Raw genomic sequence first — 25,017 nt, 5'->3', positions numbered from 1 at the left:
TACATTATCTACGTATTCAAGAATAAAAAATTTGATTTGAAATTTCCCTTTACTTCCCTGTAAAGCATTTATAATGAATATGTGAGAATAATTATAAATGCCCAATAGTAAATAATTTTTGATCCAGATTGCACCTGTTGGAATTATACTCGTTCTCTCTTCAATATTCCATATATTTCCTTATTTTTTCAAGAAACCTCAACTCCAAGAAAAGCCTCAAACTTTAAGGGAAACAAGGACACATCTAAAATTTAGATTTAAGGTCAACATTTTTATATGTTAAACATTTTTTGGAATTGACAACAACAAACTAAATTTAGTTATTGTTTTTTGGAAAAACAGTAACATTTTTTGATAACATGGTTGAAAAGGGGCTGGATCCGAGGCCCACATAGTCTGAGTTATTACAATATTTATTGAAATCAATACTCCATTGTTTTTTATCTGAATGTTAAATACAGGGGCGTATTCAGGAATTTGTCCAGGGGGGGGCTTAAATTTTTTTCTCTTTCCAGAGGGGGCTCAGCAACCGTTGGGGCCTGAAAACCCCCTGAAATCAATAGATTTCACTGGTTCAGGGGGAGCCCCCCTCTGAATACGCCTCTGGTTAAATGTCATCCTAGTTTGACTATTAGTGATCTCATGAAAGAGAAGGAGAAGAAGGAAAACTGATGATTAGTTGATTGATTGATCGATAACACCAGACCAAAGATATAAAATACATACCAGCATGATTTCTTCATTAAGAAAGACTGTGTCATTAGGCAAAAGGTCAGTGATAGATGCATTTTGATTTTTTATCTTTTGTAAATTTCAAATCAGTTTTTATACAATTATCTATTGTATTGTAGAACTTTTTTGAATTGATTTGTTTGTTTATCTTCACATTGTTGTCTTGTTCAATAAAGTTTCTGAAAATAAGTTTTTAATTTTTTTTCAATTTGGCAAAAAAATGGTTTTCATATTTCACTAATTGAAGATAACATATTAATATTATAATGTAACTAGCGTTTATAACTAACTTTGTTCGTTTTCTAGAACAATTAAAGGTTTTTAACTAATTAAAGACACCACATAAAAGTTGCTTTTATTTGACTATGCAATATTCATCCTTAGAGAAAATACAAGGGAAAAGGAACAAAAAAACGATAGTTTTTGGTTCTTTTTTTATTCGGTTTTTTTGCATATTATCTTCGCTCAGGGTCAAAATTTTGCATAATGTAAGGAATACAAATGTTAAAAGTTAGCAATTTTAAATTAAAACTAATCAGACCTCTGAAAAGAGCAAAAACTTTTAAAGTAATAAATGACTGCCCATCATTAAATGGAACATGTTGACTGTTCAGTATGAGGCTGGGGGACTGGAGAAGAATGAACAGTTCAACTGTTAAATATGAGGTGGTTCTCAAGGAAGAGTTGATTCAGGTAAATAATCTAATCTGGAACTTTATAAATAAACGGATATGATTAAACTGGTTCAACTACTTATGATAAGTTGTTCAGCAATCTTATTGGTTTAAACAAAACTTCCAAATAGTTTATAATTTCCAAAATAAATTGAATAGGTATCAATTATTCAGGTTAAAACTATAAGTTTTAGCTGGAGAATAATATCCAACCGAAAAATTTGCAGCCCTAAAGTTTTGAACTTTTACTAATTATCTCATTTTACCCTAGATTAATCACTAACAATGGTTTGATTAACTAATCCGGTTTTGTTCTGTCTCTCATAATAGAAACATTCATTTTTAAATGTTCAAATTGCAATGGCAAGTGACAACCTAAGGAAAACTGTGTTCTTTGTCAAAATATTAACCTGTCATTTAATGCATTTTTTATTCAGGATAAAACAGAGAATATTCTAGACCAAATATTTTTGAAAGCAGCTTCAGAACTACAAAACAAGGTTTGGTTTTTTGGTTAACAAAGTATAATTTCTCGTGTTTTTGGCTTTTGAAACTCAATCCCACAGCAACTGTAATGCGATGTTTAAACGCAGAAACCCTAAATCTTAAAAAAATAACAATTATTGTTTAAGTACAGGGTGTCCCATGAAACATGACTGTTGGTGAATAATTTAAAAAGTTTTCTTCCATAATTAATTAAGTTGTTTAACACCAAAAAGAATTACAAGAATATTTAATGGGAGTCATGTTATGGTAAAATTGATTTCAAAGTAAAATATATTTAAGTAAAAGATTTTATTAAACGAAAAAGAATGCAAATATCTATTACAGTATAGGGAAGAAGAAATTCCGAATTATTTACTAACTGTCATGTTTCGTGGGACACCCTGTAAATCAGTGCTTAGGATCCATTCAATTTTGATGCGGATCCGGATCCGCTCTGGAAAAAATGGATCCGGATCTAAATCCGGATCCCGATCCCGATCCAGGTCATTTCTATAAGGTTTACTGAATTTATTTAACAAAAAAAAATTTCAAATTTTTGGTTTTATTTTTTTCGCTTATTTTTATCCTAAAACTTGATGAACCATTCAGAAATGAGGAAATTTTTATAATCTCTTTTTTGAAAAGTTCAGATTTGGGGATTTGGAGTCAAAAAGATTTTTTCAGTTTTTGGTTGATATTTTACCCCTTGGATCCGGATCCGTGGATCCGCATATTTTTGCGGATCCGGATCCAGGAAGCTAAAATCTTGCGGATCCAACGGATCCGGATCTGGATCCTAAGCACTGCTGTAAATGATTTCTTTTATAATCAACCCTGATAATTCTTGGTAGCTGTTTTAGAAATTATATACCCCTTAAAATAATAGCATAATTTTTGAGGATCTGGGGGGAAAAATGTAAAATTAGACATCAAAATGTTTCTCCATTTAAGCGAATACAACCTTTTAAAAAGTTTACAAACATTAATTCTGGGGGGGGAATGTTTTTTTGAGAAAATATACACCCCTGACATAATTTTAACAAAATACATTTATAGGATGAAATAGATTGGGAAAGTTCAATGGATATAATTAAAAGAACAGAACAGGTTCTTCCTGAAACTAAACAAACTGAAGAAGATTTGGTGAAAATAAGGTAAAAAACAAATTGTTAAAAGTCCTTCTACCCAAAGCTCCTCATTTTATTAAGTGTTTTTAGAGTATTTTTTCCTTTATTTGACATTCAAGAAATTTTTCTTGAAAATAAAACCTAGAAATACTTGACCGAAGCTCATGTTTATTTTATTAAGTTTTGACGATTTTTTTTTTTTTTGGAAAAGTCAAATCTTAAAAGGAGTTATTTTCTAATCCTTTTATCATGTAGTATTATCAATGGTGAGTAGGATCCAGATCCGTTTGATCCACAAGATTTTGGCTACCTGGATCCGGATCCGCAAAAATATGCGAATCCACGGATCCAGATTTAATATCAAGCAAAAACCAAAACAGAAAAAAATTACTTTAAAACCAAAATTTTAACTGTTGAAAAAAGAGAGATTATAAAAATTTCCTGATTTCTGAATGTTTCGTCAAGTTTAAGCATAAAGATGAACGAAAAAAATGAGACAAAAAATTTGAAAATTCTGCTTATTTAAAAAAATTCAGTAAATTTTAAAGAAAAACCTGGATCCGTATCCATTTTTCCAGTGCGGATCCAGAATCTGGATCCGTATCTGCATCAAAATCTATAATGGACCCTAGGCCATGGAAACTTAAAGGGACTGTAAGTGTAAATTCAAGTGACCCTCAATGCAAAGATGACAATGCCTAATTCACATTCACAATGGTACCACAATGGTACCCTGAGATGCTTTGTCAGCGCAAGAATGAATTGGATATATGATTATTCAATTTTGGTTTCAATACAAAAGTTACGTGCGAATTTCAGTGTAGCAAAAAAATCTAGAAATAATTTGAATTACACACTTGCAAACAATGCTTAGGATCCAGATCCGGATGCGTTGGAGGGATCCGCAAGATTTTGGCTTTTTGGATCCGGATCCATAAAAATATTTGTATCCGTAAAAATATTCAGATCCACGGACCCGGATTCAAGGGGCAAAATATCAACAAAACACTGTAAAAAAAGTTACTTTCAAACCCCAAATCTGAAATAGAGATTATAAAAATTTCATGATTTCTGAATGGTTCATCAAGTTTTAGAATAAAAATAAGGGAACAAAATAAGACAAAAAACTTGAAAATTCTGCTTTGTTAAAAAAATTAAGTAAATTTTATGGAATGGAATTAACCTGGATCTGGATCAGGATCCATTTCTTTCCAGTGCTGATCCAGGATCTGGATCCAGATACGCATCAAAATTAAATGGATCCAAAGCACCTAGAAAAGGATTAGATTTTTGAATAGATAAAGGTTGATAGATACTGTTGTTAATTGGGCGCTGTCATCTAATCATCTTTGCATGGAGGGTCACTTGAAATTAGGGTTTCCAGCAAAAAGTTAAAATTGCTTTGCGAAAATTTCACATTTTTGCACACAAAAAATGTAATAAGAAATGCGCAAGTTTCGCGAAAAAATGCAAAAATGCGAGAAAAAGTTTACTTAATTCAAACAAAAATTTTCGCATGAAATTACGGCTACAGTCCCTTTAAATTCCTCTTTTACCGATTTTCTAATCATGATCACTCTCTCTTTAATCCTAGGGCTTCCCGGCCAATAGCCTCCTTAGCCTCTATAGTCAATGAATCAGCAACACTGCAGCGTCTGGTAGATCTAGGAGTTAACCTCCACAAGTGGGAGGTCAGAGGTCACATGGGAATGGCCGTTAAACTTGATTTCACAGAACACGTGGCTCCTAAAATACGTTTTTTAGCAGACCTTGGAGTTCACCATCATAAGGTAATAAATGAATATGATAAACAAAATTTTTTTTTATCTAAAAATCAAGTAATGTTTTCTTAAGGGCCGTTACTTCACTTTTGTTTTAGATTGGAATTGTGTTGTCAAGCTGTCCAGAAATTCTGGAAACCCCTAAAGAGGAAAAAACGGATCTGTAGACTATTGTAAAAAAAACTGTTGTCATATTAAGAGACTTTCGACGCAATTTCAAGTGACCTTTAATTGGCTAAGAGTTATATACCTGTCAACATATTGGGGAAAAAATTATTTTTTGGGGGGGGGAATTATTTTTCAAAAAAATAGATACTTAGCTTGGGAGGGGGGAGGAATACAATAAATTATTTTCTCTTTTACTAATTTTTATTAATTTATCAAAAATAATCCATTCTGGTGGTCTCAAGGATCTTGTGGCTCGGGTTGCATATCTGGCGTCCAAGAAGTTTTCCAAAACAGATATTGCAGTTTTAATTGCGAATTGCCCTACCTGGCTTAAATTCTCAGGTAAAAACCTTGTAAAAAATAAGCTTTTTATACTTTTTTTGCGTTAATTATATTACAGAAAACTCTTGAGAAATCTCAACGAAAGTTTCTAAAATATCCTGTAGCCAATTGTTATTGGAGGTTTGAACTCATGAAACGAAAGAGATTTAGTTGACCCAGTCTCGTCTATGCAAATGTTTTAGTTCATAGTATCCAGTCACGTCTATGCAAATGTGTTAGTGCATGTTATCCTGTCACGTCTATGTATTAAAATAATATTGTGATTTATTTCCTCATGTTTTATGTATATTTATAGTTTGTAAGATTTGAAAGTTTATGCACACTGCACAGTGCGCAGGTAGAAATGCACAGATAGTTAGGCCAGTAGGAGTTAAAAAGTTAGAATGGAAACATCAGGCATTTTATTTGGATTTAAAGAAAAGTCAATCAAAAGTAAACATTCAAAGAAAATTGATTTATCAAATTTGTTTATTTGTTTATCCAAAATGAATGTGAATTTAGGACTGAAGAGAATGGATAGGAAAGAATAAAAAGATAGAATTTGTCCAACTGATGTAAGTAAATTTCTAAAAAATAATAAGAAGATAATAGTTTATTTCAAAATATATATTGAATATAGATTATCCTTAACAAATGTATGTATATATGATAATTTCGTAAATATTGTTTTTTTTCAGTTGAACTTCATGAATAAGAAAATAAAGAAGAAATTAAAGAAGAATAAATATTTCTTATGAATAGTTCTAAATCATTCAAATTAAAAGAAGAAACCCTATTCCATTACAGTCTAAGCAAATGTTTTAGTGCATAGTATCCAGTCACGTCTATGCAAATTTTTTAGTGCATAGTATCCAGTCACGTCTATGCAAATGTTTTAGTGTATAGTATCCAGTCTTGTCTATGCAAATGTTTTAGTGCATGGTATCCAGTCACGCCTATGCAAATATTTTAGTGCATAGTATCCAGTCACGTCTATGCAAATGTTTTAGTGCATAGTATCCAGTCACGTCTATGAAAATGTTTTAGTGCATAGTATCCAGTGTCTATGCAAATGTTTTAGTGCATGGTATCCAGTCACGCCTATGCAAATATTTTAGTGCATAGTATCCAGTCACGTCTATGCAAATGTTTTAGTGCATAGTATCCAGTCACGTCTATGAAAATGTTTTAGTGCATAGTATCCAGTCACGTCTATGCAAATGTTTTAGTGCATAGTATCCAGTCACGTCTATGCAAATGTTTTAGTGCATGGTATCCAGTCATAGCTGGGTTAACTACGTCTTTCTACTCATATGAACCCAACTCTTGTGTGGATTGGGAGCTGACACCATTTAAAGGAATCACACAATGGAAATTAACCATTTATGGCCACATTTTTTAACTATTTCATTGGAAATTCATACTGAACACTTTTGCTTTGTGTAAAACTTTTATATTATGCCTTTGCCAAAAGTAAAATTTTAAATTTTAACTTGTAGCTTTTAAAAAATTTGTGTTGGCCATTTTTAGTTTTTTTAGTATTCGCCCCATTCCTGAAGGGGTACCTTGTTGGAATTTGAAACTCCACTTTTTTGGGCAAGTGAGGTCTATTTACACAAATATGCAGATACAAGAAAGGATTAATATTTCAGACATTCTAACAGCCCCTAAGCCCCTGTATTAATCATAATTTTTTTTTTTAGTAAAGGGTATTGATGGACGTTTAGGATTCCTTCAGAAAACCTTTAAGCTCACTGGGGACCAGGTTATTTTAACTAATTTTGTAGAATATAAAAAGGGAAATCATTTAATTATTTTACGTTTACGTTATTTTAAGGTACCCTTATTTATTTGTCTGATTCACAATGATACTCTTTTAACTTTTGATTTGATCAAGAATTACCGAGGTATTTTTTAATAATTGAAAATTGATTTTTTTAACTATTGTAACTTATCCTTTAAAAAAAATTTTTAAAACATTGTTACTCTCAAATAAAGGTTTAAAGGAGGGTACCGCAGTGAATCCGACATGCCAAACTCTTAACTAGACAATAAAAAATATTTTTTTTTTTTACAATAAAACCAATGTATCTGGATTTTAACCAATTGTTAGGTGCGTGAGGTTGCAATCCGTTGTCCCAGACTAGTGTTATGGAACAATCTATTGAAGGGTGTTCGAGAGAAGGAAATTTAATGATTGATTATGAAATTACTTACCTTGAATTGAAGATTTTTCATTTGAAAAATGAATAATGTCTTTAGAAAGGGGGATATGAAGATATCTAGGGTAATTTTAGATTCAAAATTAATTTATCATTTCAAAGAATTGCAGGCATGAAAGGGGGACAATTATCCAATTTTGGGACAAAAGGAACTTAAAATTTCTTTAATTTCTTTTAATTCTCGCCAAATTAGAAAAGAATTATTTAAATCCTTTCCTCTTTAGAAGACCAAATTCAGCCATAAAAGCAATGCTTGCTGCTGGTCCTTATATATTAACCAATTGATGGAGAATAGGAAAAGTGCTTTAAAAATAATATATTTTTTGTTAGATAAAAGTTTGAAATGTTTTAAAATACTGTAAATGGCCTATTCCAATATTGATCACTAAAAGTACATATAAATAAATGTGTTATCATTAATTTCCTCAGATGTTTGCATTCTATGAAGAAATGGGATTCTCCAAGGAAAATAAACAAAATCTTGCCAAAAAAAAATTTAATTGGCATGACATGAAAACATGACATTTTTGAACAGTTACTAATGCAACGTTAAAATGGAAACTTGATGTCATCTTTATTACTTGGTTCCCAAATTGGCATATTTCTTTCAAAGGTTTATTCTAAAGGTGTTTCATTAAATCAAGTTTCCTATAAGATCAACAAAAATGCATCCTCAAGTTTATATTTACTATGAGATCAACAAAAATGTATCCTTTTAAATTGTAAAGTAAACACTCACCAAAAGGTTGTTTGGTAAGCCTGTGTCTGGGCTACCTACTCTTGGCAAAACTTAAAGAAAAGCGGATATCCAGAGTCCTGGATTGAACTGGTTTTAGGCACTTTAATGATCATTGTGAAAACTAATAATAATAATGTATGAAAAACAAGATAACAAAGTTATAAGTGAGGTTTTGTTTGGTTCAGCAAGAGATTAAAAGCATCCTACTCCAGGACCCGGGCAGTTTCATGATTAAGTCTAATCCTGCACTTCTAGACCAATTCGATCTGTTGCATAACCAGGGATATTATTACAACCATTATAATCATAATTCTACAATTTCAAATGATCCTCAATGTAAAGATGACATTGCCTGATCCACAAAGGTACCATTGACACCATTATCTGATTGATAATGTGGAAGATACTGTCGTTTAAAAGTTTTTATTTCTAATAATCCCTTTTTGTTTCCCTGCAGTAGAAATGCACAAGTCACTTTTGTAGAGAATGCACAATTAATACTGATATCCACTATGGATACTTGATTTCTGCTTAATCTGCTCTTTTTCCCTCTTTTCTGATATCCCTAATGATTTCAACCAATGAAAATTCTCTCATTAAATGGTGCACAAAATTTCAAATGTCCTGGCCTCTGATTCGTTGAATTTTATACACTTTTACACTGAAGATTAAATTAATTTGGAGATTGATAAAAAAAAGAAATCAATCCACAATTCTAAAGTTTTCAGCTCAGATTTCAAAATTATAAATGTTGACAACTATTCATACTTAATCAGAAAAAGCTTTTAATGGTCAGTTGTGAATCGGCCATTGCCATCTTTCCATGGAGGGTCACCTTGAAATTCTACTTCTCCATTTAACATAGAACTTTTGGTCAGTTCAGAATATTTGATCTTTTGATAGCTAGAGAAAGTTGTTGAATTAAATTATATAGATTGGGATTCCTCATAGTATACTGGTTAAGTTCCCATCTGTTCTTAGAAGGTAAATCAATATATTCCAAAAAATTTCAAGTTTGAATTTTAGATTATTATTTAGAGAAAACTGAGAGAATCAGTCATTTTACTTGACATTTAATAATTCATTATATCTAATAGCTGATACTAAAAAAATAAAATTATTTTCCCCTTTTGTACGTAGCCTTTTTGTTTTTACCTTCAAAATTTATATTATATTTTTTTTCGATTTTTAAAATTTTACAAAATTTGTCTTGATCTTTGAAAACCAGGACTTAATAACATTGCAATTGGTTGTAACTGCCATTGTGATTAAAAAAAAAGAACCATTTGATGGATGAATTACCTAGATCTGTGTATACAAGTGAAGGAAGGCATAAATTTCTGACCCATCTACATAAAGCCCAGTACAACCCAAATCTTCCTGGTTATGTTTCTCCAGCCATGCTTGCAGGAAATACTACATTTAACAATTGAAAGTCTAATATGATAGTTTTGCATTGGAAATAATAATTTGTCAAGCTTTTTCAGAAAATTAGGACCTGAGTAATTTTTATTAAATAAATTCTTTAAAAAGCACAGGTTCTCCCTAAAAGTAACTTCATTTGATGCTATTAATGCAGCCTAATTTAAGAAAATGAAATTCCTTTACCAGCAAGAGATTAGCTAGAAAAAAAATAAGTTCAAGTTTTTGATCCAGTTGAGTTATTTAAAAGATTATTTGCTCTTTAAAGTTTCAGATAACCCCCCCCCCCCTCATTGTATTCATGTATGAATTAAATGTACTACACAGAGGGTACAGATGAGGAGTTCTGTGAAAAAGTAGCAAAATGTGATCTTCTTCTATTCCAAAAATTTCTTAGGACTATTTAAATGTCTGTCCATTTTACAGATTGAAAATGGATGAGAATGAGAATTTTGTGCCCCGTGTAAATCAACTTGATGCTGAAGAACTGGATCAAGAGATACTGAATATTTTCAAGGGAGGATTGCAAAATGCTTTCAAGTACTTTTTGAGGTGATTGATTGATAATTCATTTTTTTCTTTGTGTCAATGGCAGGTACCTGAAATGCTTTTTTATGGCTGACCTCGTTCACCATATTTTCAATACAAAAATACTAGTATTCTATTATAAAAGAAATATTTTTTGCAAAGTATTTTTTTTCGTCATTTTTAGGAATCCATTGGATCTGATAGGACCAGAGCTCGAGGCCATCATTAAGATCATTATTTGGAATTTCACATTAAGAGCCAGGTTATAATACTTGGAATAATATTGCAAGGTTATGTTTCCTAACCTTCTCATAACTGATTTCTTATTATTTACTCAAAGCTATGTCTGATTTTTCTTTTATTTCTCCCAAACCTTCTCAAAATATTAACACAGTTTCTTTGAAACTAAATTTTACTTAATAGTAACAAAAATTATTCCAGGAACTCTAGTATTGGGCAGGAATTACTTGGAATAGAGTTCATAGTGAAGAATAGATTGCAAATTGTTGGCACAGGAAATTTAATTCATTCATTCAATTTTAGCTATATAAATTTATAAAATATTGATTAAAATGCAGGGAAATATTAGTATCAACAACTATAAAATGAATTATTGATTATGAAGATGCAAAATTTTACGTACAGTGGTCAGCATACATATCAATACAGTGTCTGTTACTGAAATGTATAATCCAATTTTAAATACCTGATAATTTATTGGTATGTTGAGTGTTCAGAAATCACTTTTTAGAGTGTAGCAATTTTAGTATCAGATACTGTATTGAAATATATGTTAGCCTCCGTAAATATTGTGTCCCCATTTTAGTCATAAATTTGGTATTGAAATATAAACTATTGCAGACCACACTATAATGTTTTAAATGAATGAATCAAACTTCTTTCAAGGCTTTCTGAATATTGTGTTGAAGTATTTGGAAGCCAGACAATCAAGCATTGTTAGGAATAATAAACTTAAATTTTTAATATTTCCTCCATTATTCTCAATTTTTATTGGTCGCTCTTAATTTTTAAAATTTCATGCCTCTTAATTTCTGATTTCTGAAGTAAAATTATTTTTCCTTTCCATTTTTAGTTAACAAAACCTTATTTATATAATTTCAAACAAAACCCATTTCATGAGCTGGAGAAGGTATCTAAATTTAAACAATTAAAAATTATAAAGACTGTTTCCTGGCCGAGAAGAAATGCTCAACAAATCTTTTCAAACTATCCAAAACATACTCAAGGAAAGCCAAGAACAGAAAGTTGAAATTAAGTTAAAGAAATCAAAATCTAATCCGTATAATATTATTTTCTTAAATTTTTTATTTTGGAGTCAAATCATTGGAAATTAAAAATGGTTTTAATTTTTAATTGTTACAATTCTAAGGTAAATAAATCTTGGCATTAGTTTGCAGAATTGGTGAATTTTGTAATATTCCTTCAAAATGGAATATATCCTAACTTGATACAGCGATTACTTAAACTCAAACCAAGGTATCATGTTCGTTTTTATCCATCTTTTGTTATTTGTTCTGGATTGTTCTTTTGTTGCCAAAAAAAGTGGAAAAAGGTTGAATTTGGTGTGAAACTAAGTGCTTAAGGGTGGTTTTAGGCTGATCAAGATGCCAAAATGTACCCTATTATTAAAGATTAAATAAATTTCAAATCAAAACCAGAATAATTATATAGAAATGGTTTGAAGGAAAAAAGAAGGTCAAATTTAAATTTAAGTAATTAGGAGATGAATGGCTCAAGAATCCTTGACATTTAATCTGATGGTATGAAAGTCTGAAAATTTAATTTATAGTGGGAAAATGTTGATTAAAGAGTGAATTCACAGTATCATTGACTACAAAAGTTGAATATTTTTATCCTTTAATCCTTGGATACACCCAAACTTCATTGAAACAAAAGGTTGCTCTTTAACAATAATAATAATTATAATATTAACAATAATAATAATTATAATATTAACAATAATAATAATTATAAATATATTTATTATAATAATTCTATTTATAGACCTGTTGTACAGGAAAGCAGATCAGTGGGTTATTCATTTATGACTAGGTAATTTAATTCTTGAAACCACAAAGCTACTTTAAAGAAATATTTTTTTTTTCAGAAGTTAAATAACCATTAGTTTAAAGTAACTGTTTAATCATTTTCATTGATTTTATATTGTCATGAATTAGGGAGTTGATGTGGCATTTATTGACAGAGCTTGTGATCTTTCTTGTCCCTTTGATAGATATTTCGTCCTTTTATTCAAAGATCAGGTAAATTTTAAAAACAAACAATAAATAAATTACCAAACAAAATAGTTTTACTTTAACAGAAGTGTTTAACATGAAAGACTTTGAAGATGCTTAAAGGTGTAGCATAAATAATTACAGTCTTGCTGTGTATTACAAGATTAATAAGTCTACAAGAAACAGCTATCTTAAATCTACCTAATTGTACATTGCTTCTCTAGACCTAGTAAAGCTGACGAGAACCATTGTGCCACATGTTTGAAGCTTCCTATTGTTAGGCAGACAATAGTTCTTTAAATTGGCAAGGTGGCATGAAATGATATAGTCTATCTTTTGTTATTAACCCAGTTAGCATTGGTCCTGTTGGAGTTTCTTATTATATCTGAATAGAAATTTAGATCCAATGCTGATGGCTTAACATCATTTTACGATTCTTTTAAATATAGCTATATTAAAAATAATTTTTGATAATAATACATTTTCAGATGGTTATTCAACAACTTTATGTTTATTGTTTATGTTTAGAATTGGATGATAACCTTACTTCTGATTAATTTAGATAACCATCTAGAGTTTTGTCAGTGGTTTTATATCAATCAGCATAATATTTTAATAATAATTTATCTTAGTTTTTATTTTGTCTGCTTTAAAAGAACTGTGTCTGAATCAGGATTAGTACTCCATGTTCACATGTATTCTGCTACTACTGCCTAGTTTCATCTTCTTCAGCAGATGGAGAATATATTCCTTGCCCTGTCTGTGGTACAAAGATAAACAAACAAACAATTTGCAGTACAATACATAGTTAACATGTCTAGAGCTTTGTTACAGATTGGTAGACAACTGTAAACACTAAACAAGGGTGAACATTAGTACAAACATTTAATAATTTCCCCCTCCTTTTTCGAAAATCTTCGAAAATGAAAAAGAAATTGCCGTTTTATTTTCATTTTTTATCCAAGAGTTTTAATAATTATTCTTTCAATTATATAATCCTGAGATGGAATTTAAAGAATTTGAGCCGCGGTTTAAATCCGCCAAAACCCGGTTTAAATTTAGCGCCGGCTTAAATCTTGAAACATTTGATACAATTTTAAGTGGAACCAACCATATTTAAACCGCGGCTTAAATTTAAACCGCCGCTCAAATTCTTTAAATTCGGCCACTGGTAAAACATTAAATAAAGGCTACTGTGATGAATCAGTTATAATTTGTGTTAACTGTGTTAGGATGAAATCCAAATATTTTAGATAAAGATAATATATATGTACAGTAGACGTTTTACATAAAAGATTTATTTGTTTCAGTAAAGTGGTAAAATAAAGCTGGATAATTGTAGTTGTGCTCCTGCATTTTATTTGGAAAGATTAATTATTTTCAACTGCTTATTCAAAATATACCTGAGATCAAAACTTGTGAGTAAAAAAACTTGATCTTGATATTCAATGTAACATGTTTGATCCACAAATCTTAATAATCCCTGCCCTAAATGGGATACTCTTATGAAAATAATAAAATTCACAAGACTGCAAATAAAGAATAGATTTTGACCTCTGTTAACTTAGAGTGATATAAAAGATATAAATGCATTTCTTCCAAAAATTTGCAAGTCTCTTTTGTAGAAAATCCACAACTGAAAATAATCAATGTAAGAAAAGCCAGAGTATATTAATGATTATAGCTCAAACAGATGATAATTCAAATACTTATGTATTACTAAAAAATATTTCTATCAATCAACATAAATGTTCCAAAAATAATTCAGAACTGTCAACTATTTGTGTTTATTATGAAAATACAGATCCTAGGTGTTATCAAGGAGATTTGAACAAATTAATATGATTAAGTTTACAGGCTTCCAGGCCTACCGTAGTCCAACCTGAAATGTAATATGGAAATTTTATCTTATAAAAAACTGTTTTTGTTTTTAAATTGCTTAAAATTTGTTTAAATTTTTTTTAAATTTATGAGTAAAAGATACAATTTTTATTTATTATTTAATTCTTTATTTTTTAGTTTATATTTAGTTTCTAATTATACCTTTATTTTTCAGTTTATCTTAAGTTTTAAATTATAACCAAAAACAACAAAATTTGGAATTGCTGTTTTAATTTGTTTTTCCTTTGCAAAATAAGAAGATAGTAGAAGTTGTATTTTATTTGAAACTGTCAAATTTTCTGCAAAAGCAGCTTTTTTTATTTTATAAAAGAGACAACGAGGACAGAGAACTCTGTGTTAAAATCTCTTAAATGCTACTTAAAGTTGTAACTTAACATGAGGGACATTCAAAGTGGCTCATATAATTTCAACATGAATATTTATATTCTGGCACTAGTTTCTGTAGAAAAAAGGACAAGTATGGTTCTTACCTGGCTGAAGATAACGTCCGAAGATCTCAAGTCTTCTTCTAAAATAAGAAATGTATAATGTATATGTATGAATGTATACAAAAAACAGTTAAACAAATCAAATCCAAATGTATTGTGGCAACTCATATGACCCAAGGAATGGTTAAAAAACTGTTAAATTTAAAAAAGTTTCTTAATGAATATAAAAAATGTTTCATGGATAAATTCAATTCTTCAATTAAAAATAGTTTTAATTTTATAAATCCATGAATGTTAACAGAAATACTAGCAAAATTTTAAAACCACTGTTAGTAATAGCAACATTAGTTACAGTGGTGTCAACAGCATACAGTGGAATATATTCAATTGAATACAGTGGAATATATTCAACAGAATAAAACTATAGAATACAGTGGAATTTATTCATCAGAATAAAACTATACTGCTCAGCAGAATACAGTGGAATATATTCATCAGAATAAAACTATACTGCTCAGCAGAATACACTGGAATATATTCATCAGAATAAAACTATAATGCCCAACAGAATACAGTGGAATATATTCAACAGAATAAAAAATATACTGCCCAACAGAATACAGTGGAATATATTCAACAGAAAAAAATATACTGTCCAATAAAATACAGTGGAATATATTCAACAGAAGAAAAACTATATTGTCATACAGAATACAGTGGAATATATTCAACAGAATAAAACCATACTGCCCAACAGAATAAGAACTATACTGCCCACCAGATTACAGTGGTCACCACAACACAGAGGAATATAGACATTTGAAAGACGCCTTGAAAATCATATTGGATGTTTTGAATTCTTCGCTGCCATGTCAACCTAATTTTAAAAAATATGATCCTGGAAAGAATAAGAGGAAAAAAATCTTTAGTTCTGGCATTTCCAAAAAGTTATCTGCCTTCATGTGGTTTAGAAATTTCCGATTCTGATGCTGATTTTTCATATCTCCAGTAATTCCAAAAGAACAAAAAACCAGACCACATTTTGGAACTAGAAAGTAAAAATGTCACCTGTGATTTGGAAACCAAAGATCGAGAAGATGAGATATGGGAGGTTTATGGGAGTGTATTCCACTTGGAATACTTCCAAATACTAACTCCTAAAAAAATCGATGAAATGTTGCGATAGGTACAGACCTAAGGGGGGAGGGGGGGTTAGAAGATTGCTGCGATCCAAAGAAGTTAGGTTAAAAGAGGTGAGGGTGTGTCCTACCGCAGCGTGTTTCCATTATTTTCTCAGTTATTGAAACTATTTTTTGGGAAATACTTGGCAATGATTTCCATAAAATGAAGACACCATTAATAAGTTTTAAAATTAGTGCATTATACCTGCGGAACTTCATAGTCTCCTCCCCTAGCGGCTATAATCAGAACCTCATATGGATTCTTCCCGCAAGAAAATTTACAAACTGGTTCCCCATACCTGGGGAAATATATGTTTATTCAGGATTTTAAATATTTTTTTTTAAAGAATTTATTGTTTATTTCGTAGAATACATTAAATGTTTAAATATTTTAAGAAAATCCAGGTTTTTCAGGGAAATTCGAAGTCAATGCAAATATTTTAAAAATTCTAAATTTTAAAATATATATTTAGAGATAGACATCGTTTTTCCACAAAGATCTAAGGGGCTCCAAAAACTCGGAGATGTTTATGAACATATTTAAAGTTGTTTTTAGGTTTGCATTTAGTATGAGGTTTTATTTTAATATATCACTTTAAAGATTTATCAAAATGAATTCATTTTGGATTTTTCCTGAGTATGCAAAAGTAATGAAATCAAACTTAAAAAGAGCAAACTATTATGAAATATGTTTAACATCTAAGATTCTTGTAAAGGCTCTGAAAAGAAAAAAAACCTTGAAAATCTCAAATCAAATAAAAACAATGCCCAGATTGCAAACCATTTCAAGAAAAAAATCATCTTTGAAACGAAATTTTTATATTTATCTAAATCTCTGTTATTTACCTTGTTAGCTTGATCCAATACCAAGTGGCCAGCTCCTTCAATCCCCAGTGCATAAACCAATCCCTAGGGATCAAACTTTCAATTGAGGATCATTCGCATTATCAATTAGAGATCATAAAGCAGCCCAAATTGTGTTTGAATAATCCAGATTTTCAAGAAATAAATAAATTCATATGGGACAGGGTGTCTCAAAAAACTGTTTTTTAACACCAGGACCTCAATTGTTGCCCAATATTTAAGGCATTTTGAAAAACCTACGCTAGAGGTGTTCAACAAAAATCTTTGCATTTGGGAAATCCTGGGACAATTATGCTGTTCAAATGCTAAACAAATAAAAATTTAATCTAAATCACAACAAATCCTAAACCTTTATGGGTTATAAAATTCAAATTTAACATTTAACTTTAAATCAAAAATATGATTTGCATCAGGGTAATAAAAAAATCTGTAAACATTATTTAACCTAATAGCTGCTCTGTGCCTGGCATTATTGCTACACCATACTGCCACCAATCCATCTTTATTCAATAATTCTCGAACTCCAATTTTCCTAAATTACAAGACAGGTTAAAGGGACTGTAAGCGTAATTTCAAGCGACCCATCATGCAATAATGACTATGCCGACTCACAACGGTACCCTTTAATTCGAAATTGTGAAAGATTTTGGTTTAATTCTGATTTATTGTTTTCTAGCAGTATAAATATGCGCGTCACTTTTGAAAGGAAACCACAATTAACAATAATTACTTTTGAATTATATAAACATTGATATCTAATTTGATCAGACAAAGCTTTTAATGAAAATGTTGTGAATCGAGCATTACTTTTTTTGCTTGGAGTCACTTGAAATCACACTAACAGTCTCTGAAATAAACCTCCGCCATTAGGCATAGGTGTCTCGAAACCAAAAATACTTAGGCTTGCAAAAACTAGTTTTATCATTTTACAGAGCAATGAAATTGGACAAGATTTGTTTTAAAAGTCTTCCCAAGTGATTGTCAAATATAAAGGGTAATGTTGTTAAGCAAACAAGGTAAACTTGAATTGAAGAGTCACTGAATAAGTCACTGATAATTTTGAAAACAGAAAAATTTGAAATTAGCCAATTAAAAAATAATATCATATTTAACAAGATATTTCTACAAAACAAGTATGAATATGTTTACCTCTAAATAGTGGTTAGAAATGTGCTATGAATGTAGTTGCTAAATTTGATCTTTTCTAATGGGGGTTTACTGCATGCACAAGCAAAAGGGTTTAGGTATTTTCCCAAGCGGCAACCTCCCAAAGGTTAGGTTAGGCCTTCTGAGGGGCCGCAGGTTGCAATGGGAAGGGGCGTAGGGGCTTCGGCCAGGATGGGCTAGTGGGTCGAGCACTTCAGCTATAACAGCCTAGTGGGTCGTACACTTCAGTTAACACAAGCTAAGGGGTCGAGCACTTCAGCTAAAACAGGCTAGGGGGTCGAGCACTTCAATTAAAACAGGCTAGGGGGTCCAGCACTTCAGCTAAAACAGGCTAGTGGGTCGTACACTTCAGCAAAATCAGGCCAGGGGGTCGAGCTCTTCAGCTAAAACAGGCTAGGGGGTCGAGCACTTCAGTTAAAACAAGCTAAGGGGTCGAGCACTTCAGCTAAAACAGGCTAGGGGTCGAGCACTTCAGCTATAACAGGCTAGTGGGTTGTACACTTCAGCAAAATCAGGCCAGGGGGTCGAGCTCTTCAGCTAAAACAGGCTAGGGGGTCGAGCACTTCAGTTAAAACAAGCTAAGGGGTCGAGCACTTTAGCTAAAACAGCCTAGGGGGTCAAGCACTTCAGCTATAACAGGCTAGGGGGTCAAGCACTTCAGCTAAGACAGGCTAAGGGCTGAACGCTGCAGTAAACAGAAGACATCGGAAGTTGCCGCTCAGGAAATTGCGAAAGTTGCTGCTTGGGAACATGCCTAACATCAGCAATGACAGGGTATTGCAGAATCAATTTAAGAAATATAGTTACTTGATCTGATGATTGTTGAGCATAGAATATCCCAGGTTTGAATCCAACTTCCTTCAGACAGGGGTATATATTTTGTTCAAATTTGTTGCTTTTTCTTAAAAAAATGTGTTGCCATTACGCCACAAAAAAGGTTGACTTCTGGAGAGAAAATGAATATTCAGCAGGAGTTTTAGAAAAAAGTATAATCAGAAGGTCAAAAATTTTTTTTTTTTTCTAAGACTTTCCGTGTAATTTCATGTGAACACACAGAACAGTTAGTATAGAATCTGAAGCGTACCAGCGACTGACAAGCAGGTATATGTCGTTGCATGCTGCAACGTTTATATAAAAATGCACAATATGCTTAAAGAAAGAAATTATTTGTTCTCCATAATTACTAAGACAACGTTCTAGCCATGATCCATGCACCGGACCCACATGTGCACAACAAATACAATGACCCCAAACCTTTACAGGTCGATTGATTGATTTCTCATAAATATACACCTATATGAAGCTGTATGGTTAGTAAATCCCTTTTGAGCCCTTCAGGCAGGGCGCTCCGCGTCAGTGCTGGTTCTATACTACCTGTTCTGCGTGTGAACCTCAATTTAAAAGGTTAATACTTAATTTTTTACCTTTGTCAAGCAGAACTTATAATTGCTAATGTTTAATTGCTTTTTTGTTTTAAAGTTACTTTCAGTTTATGCAGCAGGGAGGGTCACTTGAAATTTTGAGGACAGCCCCTTTAAATGTCTAAATAATAAATATATACCCTTGCCTTTTGACATGTTTATTCTCCCAGGGGGGATCCATTAAGATAAGATCAAATGTGGTTTCCAACCCTAAGGTATTGATATCACATAACCTAAATTACGAGGAGGGAGTGCAAGGTTGCCATGAACCCCGGGAAATGGTATTCCAACCGCAAGATTTGCAAAATGAACTCCGAACCAGCAAATGTGAGTTGATTAAAATTTTTTTTATTGACTTTTGTCACTTTGCAGCCTGAAAAATCAATAATCATCAAATATAACTCTTAACAATGCACTCCACATTAGTTTGTACTTCCTTTGTAGATCAAAATTGCCAACATATGATTCCCCAACAACAGCGAGATTTTAGGTTACTTGTGAAGAACCCGCTAATTTTAATCTTAAACGACAGTAAAAGTGTTTAAATAGCCTCCTGCTCCTGATAGCCTTAAAACTTATATATTCACGGAGCTGAAGAAAAATAGGTGTTTAACACAACCTGATTATTGAAAACCCCAACCTGTACTGAGAATCAGGAGGAAGTAGAATTCTCTGTTTTTCCACAACATGGTCTGTCTCATTTCCTCCTCTGCTCTCAATGCCATCATTAAACCCCTCTAAAGGTTCATGTGTAAAAAAGATTTCATTTTTGGAACATCTTTTTGTCTCTCGTTTACAAGGGGGCACGTCCGATTCATAGCGGTACCATTTAAATTTTCGTCTGTGCAAAAACAGTCTGAAAACGGAATTTATAGATGCGATTTCTCTTTAAAGTGACTTACGGTATACAGCCGAGAAAAAGAAGGAAAATGGCAGAATACAATACTTTTCAAATAGAGAAGCAATCGTTTTCATTTTTGTAACAATCAAGATTTAGGAAACCATCGTTAACCAGGCAAACAATTCCTTGACATTTTTCAGATTAAAAAATTAGGCAACCCTGTCATCATTTTCAGCACAGTCATAACGAAGTTATAATAACTTTGTTTAATAAAACTGAATTGGGAATAATCAAGGCCCATTCCATGCTTTTTAGTGCTCTCCATATTCTCTAGAATATTTTTCAAAAATTCATAGCTCTGGCTTCCCCATTTTCAAATAATAAACCATAATATCATGAAATTTAAAATAAATCTTAATCACTGCGAAATAGGAAGGTCCTCCCAAGAATATTTTTGCAAAGAAGAGGCCAGTTGTTAGAATCGGGTTAAAAGGTTGGAAGGGAAACCTTGTGAAAATTGACAAGTTTGAATAAATAGTTTAAATTAATATATTATTTAAATAAAGGATTTCTTGAAAGGAATTAAACCTTGCCCACCAACTCTCAATTTCTAGTCCCTACTACATCTTTGCAACTCAATGTCGTAGACCTTAGATATTTGAAGTAATGTTTTCTGTTGGATCAAATAGTCAAACTTTGAACTATTAACGGTTTTCACTATCAGGTTCTTTGATATAGGGAAAATTTGAGTTTGTGACAAAGACTCAGTTCTTTACCCAATAATTTTGTAGTTTTCCTCAATTTTAAGTTATGAATATTATTTTTACAAAATGTTCCTAAGGCATGCATCAACTGTTGAACATGTATTCTAAGATTTTTATTATTTTCCTTAATATCTTCTAAACTAGGGGCACCACTGTATACATCTAAAACAGTTATTTTTATTATTTCTGAGAGAAAAAAAAATTACCCAAGATGTACAATGTACACAGTACACAAATATTCTTTCAAAGTTCAAGAAATAATCCCCACCCCACATTTTGGTGATTATAAAAATTGAAAACCCCTGCATATAAGTATACCTGCAAATTTATGTTTAATCATTTTCAACTTCTCCTCTAAAAACTGAATCTCAGTTTTGAACTCAGAATGATCTATATCCTTCATCTTTCTTTTCTTTCTTTTTCTCTGTTCTCCTCCTCCTAAAATAAAAAAATATAAGGCACTAAGCACTAAGCGTAATTTCGATTGAAGCTGCCAATGCCCGATTTACAACGGTAAGCTTGAAATCTTAATCTGATCAAAATTGTGGAAGATATTGTCGTGATAATATCTCCATTGCATCTTATAAGTAAGAAATGTGCAATTCAATTTCATAGGAAACCCGTCAATGAAAGTCAACAGTTATAAGACAAAAACATGGATATCTAATTCAAACTTTCATGCAGACAAAGCTTTGAAGGGTAACGTTGCAACTCAGGTATTGTCATCGTTGCATGGAGGGTCATTTGAAATTACGCTTACAGTCCCTTTAAGCAGAAGATGTGGGGAGGATTCCTTATTTGGAGGCGTCCTAACATAGGTCCTCTAAGAGATTGTGGAATCGGTAATTTACATGACAAAATCAGGGGAGAATGACATTAACATATATTCTAAGATTTTTCTCTTTATAAACGTAGATCTGAAGATCGCATTAAATTTCTAATCTTACATAACTATCAATTCTCTCCCTCCCCCTTCCACAAAGTACCACTCCCCTCACGGCCCAATTTTCATCAAAATCTAATCGACATACGTGTAGATTTGTGGTGGTGAANGTTAAATGGTAATAGGGGAGAGGGTGAAGGTGGGGATATGGACACGTTTTAAACGGTCACATAAACGGAACAAAATAAAATAAGCTTTTGGGTTTCTACTGAACAGTTTACTGATATCAACAGAAACATCAAAACATCTTAGTTCTCCGTGACAAAGCTCATGAGTGCAAAAATATGCCTCTGTACTTAAACCCAATGTGTTGGATTGTGACCATCCTTCTTATACTAGTTGTACTGTGTACTGCCGGGTTCTTAAAGTACATGATTACAAGGAAGCAAAACATAGAACGCAACTACAAAATTGAAATGTTTACGATTGCAGTGCTTAATCCTACATTGGAGTATCCTGAACCCTATTGCTAGCCCAAATATGAATTTATAGAATATAATTTATTGACAATCTATCCTACATCTTCAGTTTTAATCATTTGTGCAGAGATCATAAAAATCTAGCTCGCCAGACCGACTGTTAAGTTCTCGACCCAGAAATCAACCGAATCTGACCAAAAATGGTGCCTTGCAATGGATATAAAACAATATAAAACAATGTTAATATGAATTCTTTAATTGTTTTAGATTATCATGTGTAAACAAAATAAACATTTTTTTCCTTTGAATATGAATATGAATATACGATTATATAATCTTTAACTATTGGTCCTTTTAATATAAAACAATGTTAATATGAATTCTTTGTGTAAACAAAATAAACAGTTTTTTTTCCTTTGAGAAAGAGGAATTTTTGTTTAACACTATCTCTGCTAAGGTACTTGAAAACCAAGATATGCTGGGGGGGGGGGTAGCAGGAATAGGGTTAAAATAAATTATGTGCTTCAAGAAATCTTTAAATTTTGAATTATGAAAATGTTTGTAGATAATTTTCACGTGGTTTTAATCTGAGCTTTATATGCAAATTTAGTAGGGCCATCCATACGCCCCTGACCCTGTCATTCGAAAAGTTTAGACAATTTTAGGGGAAAATTATTAAATACAGTGGTCGGCGATTATATCAATATAAGAAAGACGACTTTTTATTAATCTTTTATTCCTAACAAGATTTTCAAATGACAAGTTTAAGAATAAACAAAGAAAAGCTGTAAATTGACAACTTCTTTTTGTTTTCATGCTTATATGCCTCAGATATTTGAAAGATTTGTTTAAATCAAAATTGTCTTCCTTGTATTGATATATACGCGACGACGACGACTGAATGAAAAAAATTACCTTCCAAACTGTTGGCCAAGGCCAAAGCTTCTCCATCCATGAGAAATTGAGTTTTTATATTAAACAGTTTGGAAATCCAGGTCGGATCCGCGGCGGGATAGGTTTCCTAGAGTTTAAAGTGAGTATGCTATAGGTGAGTCGAGTAGTGTTAATTGTATTATTACTACTTAGAGCTTGTTTAAAGGGACTGTATGCGAAATTTCAAGTGACCCTCCTCCCTCTAAAGACAGCAATGCCCGATTCGCAACAGTACCCTTGAAACTTTTACCCGATCAATAATGTGTAGGCTTTTGTCGTTTTTCTGGGTTTATAAGTGTTTAAATTCTGACAATTCATGTATGTTTTCTTGCAGTAGAAATGTGAAAGTTACTTTTGAAGGGAAACCACAATTGAAAATAATCAGTTTTCACAATAATAAACATTGATATCAAATGCATACATAATGAATCAGACAAGGCAAGTTCGGGTCCTGTACACGTCTGTATACGTCCCATGCATGTGGCCTACGCGGTTTATAAAAACTTTGATGAAACTATTTATTTTTTGAGACTTCTAGTTTAAGTAAATATAAAAACTTTCAAACAATGTTTAACCAGCATTTCTGTAGATAAATAATGGTTCTAAGGATACGTCCTTATGCATCCTTGATTAGTCAAAAGTTTGAAGAGTAATGTTGTGAATGAGATTCACTGCACTCGATACAATTGGAAGGGTCACTTGAAAAAATGTCTGCAGTTCATTAGAAAAGAGAAAAAATTACATAGTTATTACCAATATGTACTGCTCATGTGATAACAATATTATCTTGTCCTCAATATTCTTTTTAATTATTGACATTTTTCTGAAAAATCAGAACTATTATTATGTATGATTTAGTCACTGTTAGTTTGAACTTTGAGAACGAGATTTGTTCTGAAAGTTTTGTGTACTTGTGTACGCAGTGTATTCACTCACAGTCGGCGTTGGTGTGAACAACGTATACTGTAACCCTCCATTTTAGGAGAAACTGAAATCAGATATTTAATAATTTAATGATTGTTAAAGTCAAGGATGCTGTAAAGAGCTAAAATGTATTTGAAACTGTAAGAACACAATTTGGTATTCGCTACAGAGAGGCGCAAGTGCAGCTATAAACACTTGTAATATGTAAGTGTGGACATGATCCAATTTTTCACATAGTTAAAAAAGGTATCAATATTTTTTCAGAAAAGGGGGGAACTACTTGTCTCATAATATAAATGGTTATAAACAAACCACATTTGTAAATCTGATAGCCAATGATATCATACCAATACATGTTCATGCTATCATACCAATACATGCATTCATTATATCTTATACCAATACATGTTCATGATATCATACCAATACATGTTTATGATATCTTATACCAATACAGGTTCATAATATCATACCATGGAGAAAAATTGTAGACCGTAAAAATGTCTCATTGGTATCAAATGAATATTAAACCTTTTCTCTACAATACTGCACTTTCAGCTTAACTATAATGTCTAGTTGGTCTCTCCCTTTAAGTAAAAATCATTAATGATACAGGAAATCCATGGATTCTGCGTTTCATGTTTCTTGTTTACTGCTTACACAACAATCCAGCCAGCTAACATTTTCTCCACAAAACGGAGATATCATAGATATGTAAAATGCTTTAAATAAGTGTTACAATAGCAACAGGTTATGATTAGTGCATAAAGGTCAA

General features: G+C 31.7%; 3 protein-coding genes across 4 annotated transcripts; 2 read left to right on the top strand and 1 right to left on the bottom strand.

Annotated features, from left to right (window-relative positions):
- Nucleotides 1-646: 646 nt before the first annotated feature.
- Nucleotides 647-10,099, top strand: LOC111706848 (transcription termination factor 3, mitochondrial). The gene is made up of 14 exons (XM_023479777.1): nt 647-771; nt 1,347-1,425; nt 1,844-1,906; nt 2,949-3,046; nt 4,614-4,809; nt 4,899-4,949; nt 5,211-5,310; nt 6,993-7,054; nt 7,403-7,474; nt 7,941-7,976; nt 8,436-8,531; nt 9,185-9,234; nt 9,557-9,660; nt 10,000-10,099. Exons 1-14 carry the CDS (start codon nt 731-733, stop codon nt 10,077-10,079), a joined length of 1,128 nt encoding a protein of 375 aa, XP_023335545.1. The 5' UTR covers nt 647-730; the 3' UTR covers nt 10,080-10,099.
- On the top strand, nt 10,087-13,451 carry LOC111706852 (peroxisome biogenesis factor 2). The gene is made up of 10 exons (XM_023479780.1): nt 10,087-10,224; nt 10,385-10,462; nt 10,642-10,715; nt 11,107-11,161; nt 11,384-11,447; nt 11,612-11,697; nt 12,226-12,273; nt 12,399-12,482; nt 12,680-12,736; nt 13,129-13,451. The coding sequence occupies exons 1-10, from the start codon at nt 10,106-10,108 to the stop codon at nt 13,265-13,267; spliced, it is 804 nt and encodes a 267-aa protein (XP_023335548.1). The 5' UTR covers nt 10,087-10,105; the 3' UTR covers nt 13,268-13,451.
- A 775-nt stretch (nt 13,452-14,226) lies between these two features.
- LOC111706847 (methyltransferase-like protein 4) lies at nt 14,227-24,176 on the bottom strand. 2 transcript variants are annotated; one of them, XM_023479775.1, is made up of 13 exons: nt 24,072-24,176; nt 23,301-23,406; nt 21,342-21,461; nt 21,096-21,185; nt 20,059-20,155; nt 19,565-19,651; nt 18,805-18,855; nt 17,276-17,362; nt 16,813-16,875; nt 16,172-16,265; nt 15,854-15,942; nt 14,828-14,865; nt 14,227-14,337 (listed from the first exon to the last, which is right to left on the bottom strand). In XM_023479775.1, the coding sequence occupies exons 1-13, from the start codon at nt 24,135-24,137 to the stop codon at nt 14,273-14,275; spliced, it is 1,053 nt and encodes a 350-aa protein (XP_023335543.1). In that variant the 5' UTR covers nt 24,138-24,176; the 3' UTR covers nt 14,227-14,272. The 2 variants fall into 2 exon arrangements, with proteins under 2 accessions (XP_023335543.1, XP_023335544.1); XM_023479776.1 differs by lacking the exons at nt 18,805-18,855; nt 19,565-19,651.
- Nucleotides 24,177-25,017: the final 841 nt, after the last annotated feature.

This window comes from Eurytemora carolleeae, unplaced genomic scaffold (genome assembly GCF_000591075.1).
Source record: "Eurytemora carolleeae unplaced genomic scaffold, Eaff_2.0 scaffold759, whole genome shotgun sequence".
NCBI classification, from domain to species: domain Eukaryota; kingdom Metazoa; phylum Arthropoda; class Copepoda; order Calanoida; family Temoridae; genus Eurytemora; species Eurytemora carolleeae.
The sequence above is the reverse complement of the archived record's forward strand: the minus strand, read 5'-3'. Positions and strand labels throughout refer to the sequence as shown.

Excerpts from the sequence above, each read along its gene's own strand:
- LOC111706848 (XM_023479777.1), top strand. The coding sequence starts at position 731 with ATGATTTCTTCATTAAGAAAGACTGTGTCATTAGGCAAAAG. Across the intron at positions 1,426-1,843 it reads TCAAGGAAGAGTTGATTCAG|GATAAAACAGAGAATATTCT; the intron begins GTAAATAATCTA and ends TTTTTTATTCAG. Across the intron at positions 3,047-4,613 it reads GAAGATTTGGTGAAAATAAG|GGCTTCCCGGCCAATAGCCT; the intron begins GTAAAAAACAAA and ends CTTTAATCCTAG.
- LOC111706852 (XM_023479780.1), top strand. The coding sequence starts at position 10,106 with ATGGATGAGAATGAGAATTTTGTGCCCCGTGTAAATCAACTTGATGCT. Across the intron at positions 10,225-10,384 it reads GCTTTCAAGTACTTTTTGAG|GAATCCATTGGATCTGATAG; the intron begins GTGATTGATTGA and ends CGTCATTTTTAG. Across the intron at positions 12,274-12,398 it reads GGTTATTCATTTATGACTAG|GGAGTTGATGTGGCATTTAT; the intron begins GTAATTTAATTC and ends GTCATGAATTAG.
- LOC111706847 (XM_023479775.1), bottom strand. The coding sequence starts at position 24,137 with ATGTCAATAATTAAAAAGAATATTGAGGACAAGATAATATTGTTATCA. Across the intron at positions 16,266-16,812 it reads TATTGGATCAAGCTAACAAG|GTATGGGGAACCAGTTTGTA; the intron begins GTAAATAACAGA and ends ATATTTCCCCAG. Across the intron at positions 14,866-15,853 it reads CTTTGGTTTCCAAATCACAG|AAGAAGACTTGAGATCTTCG; the intron begins GTGACATTTTTA and ends TTCTTATTTTAG.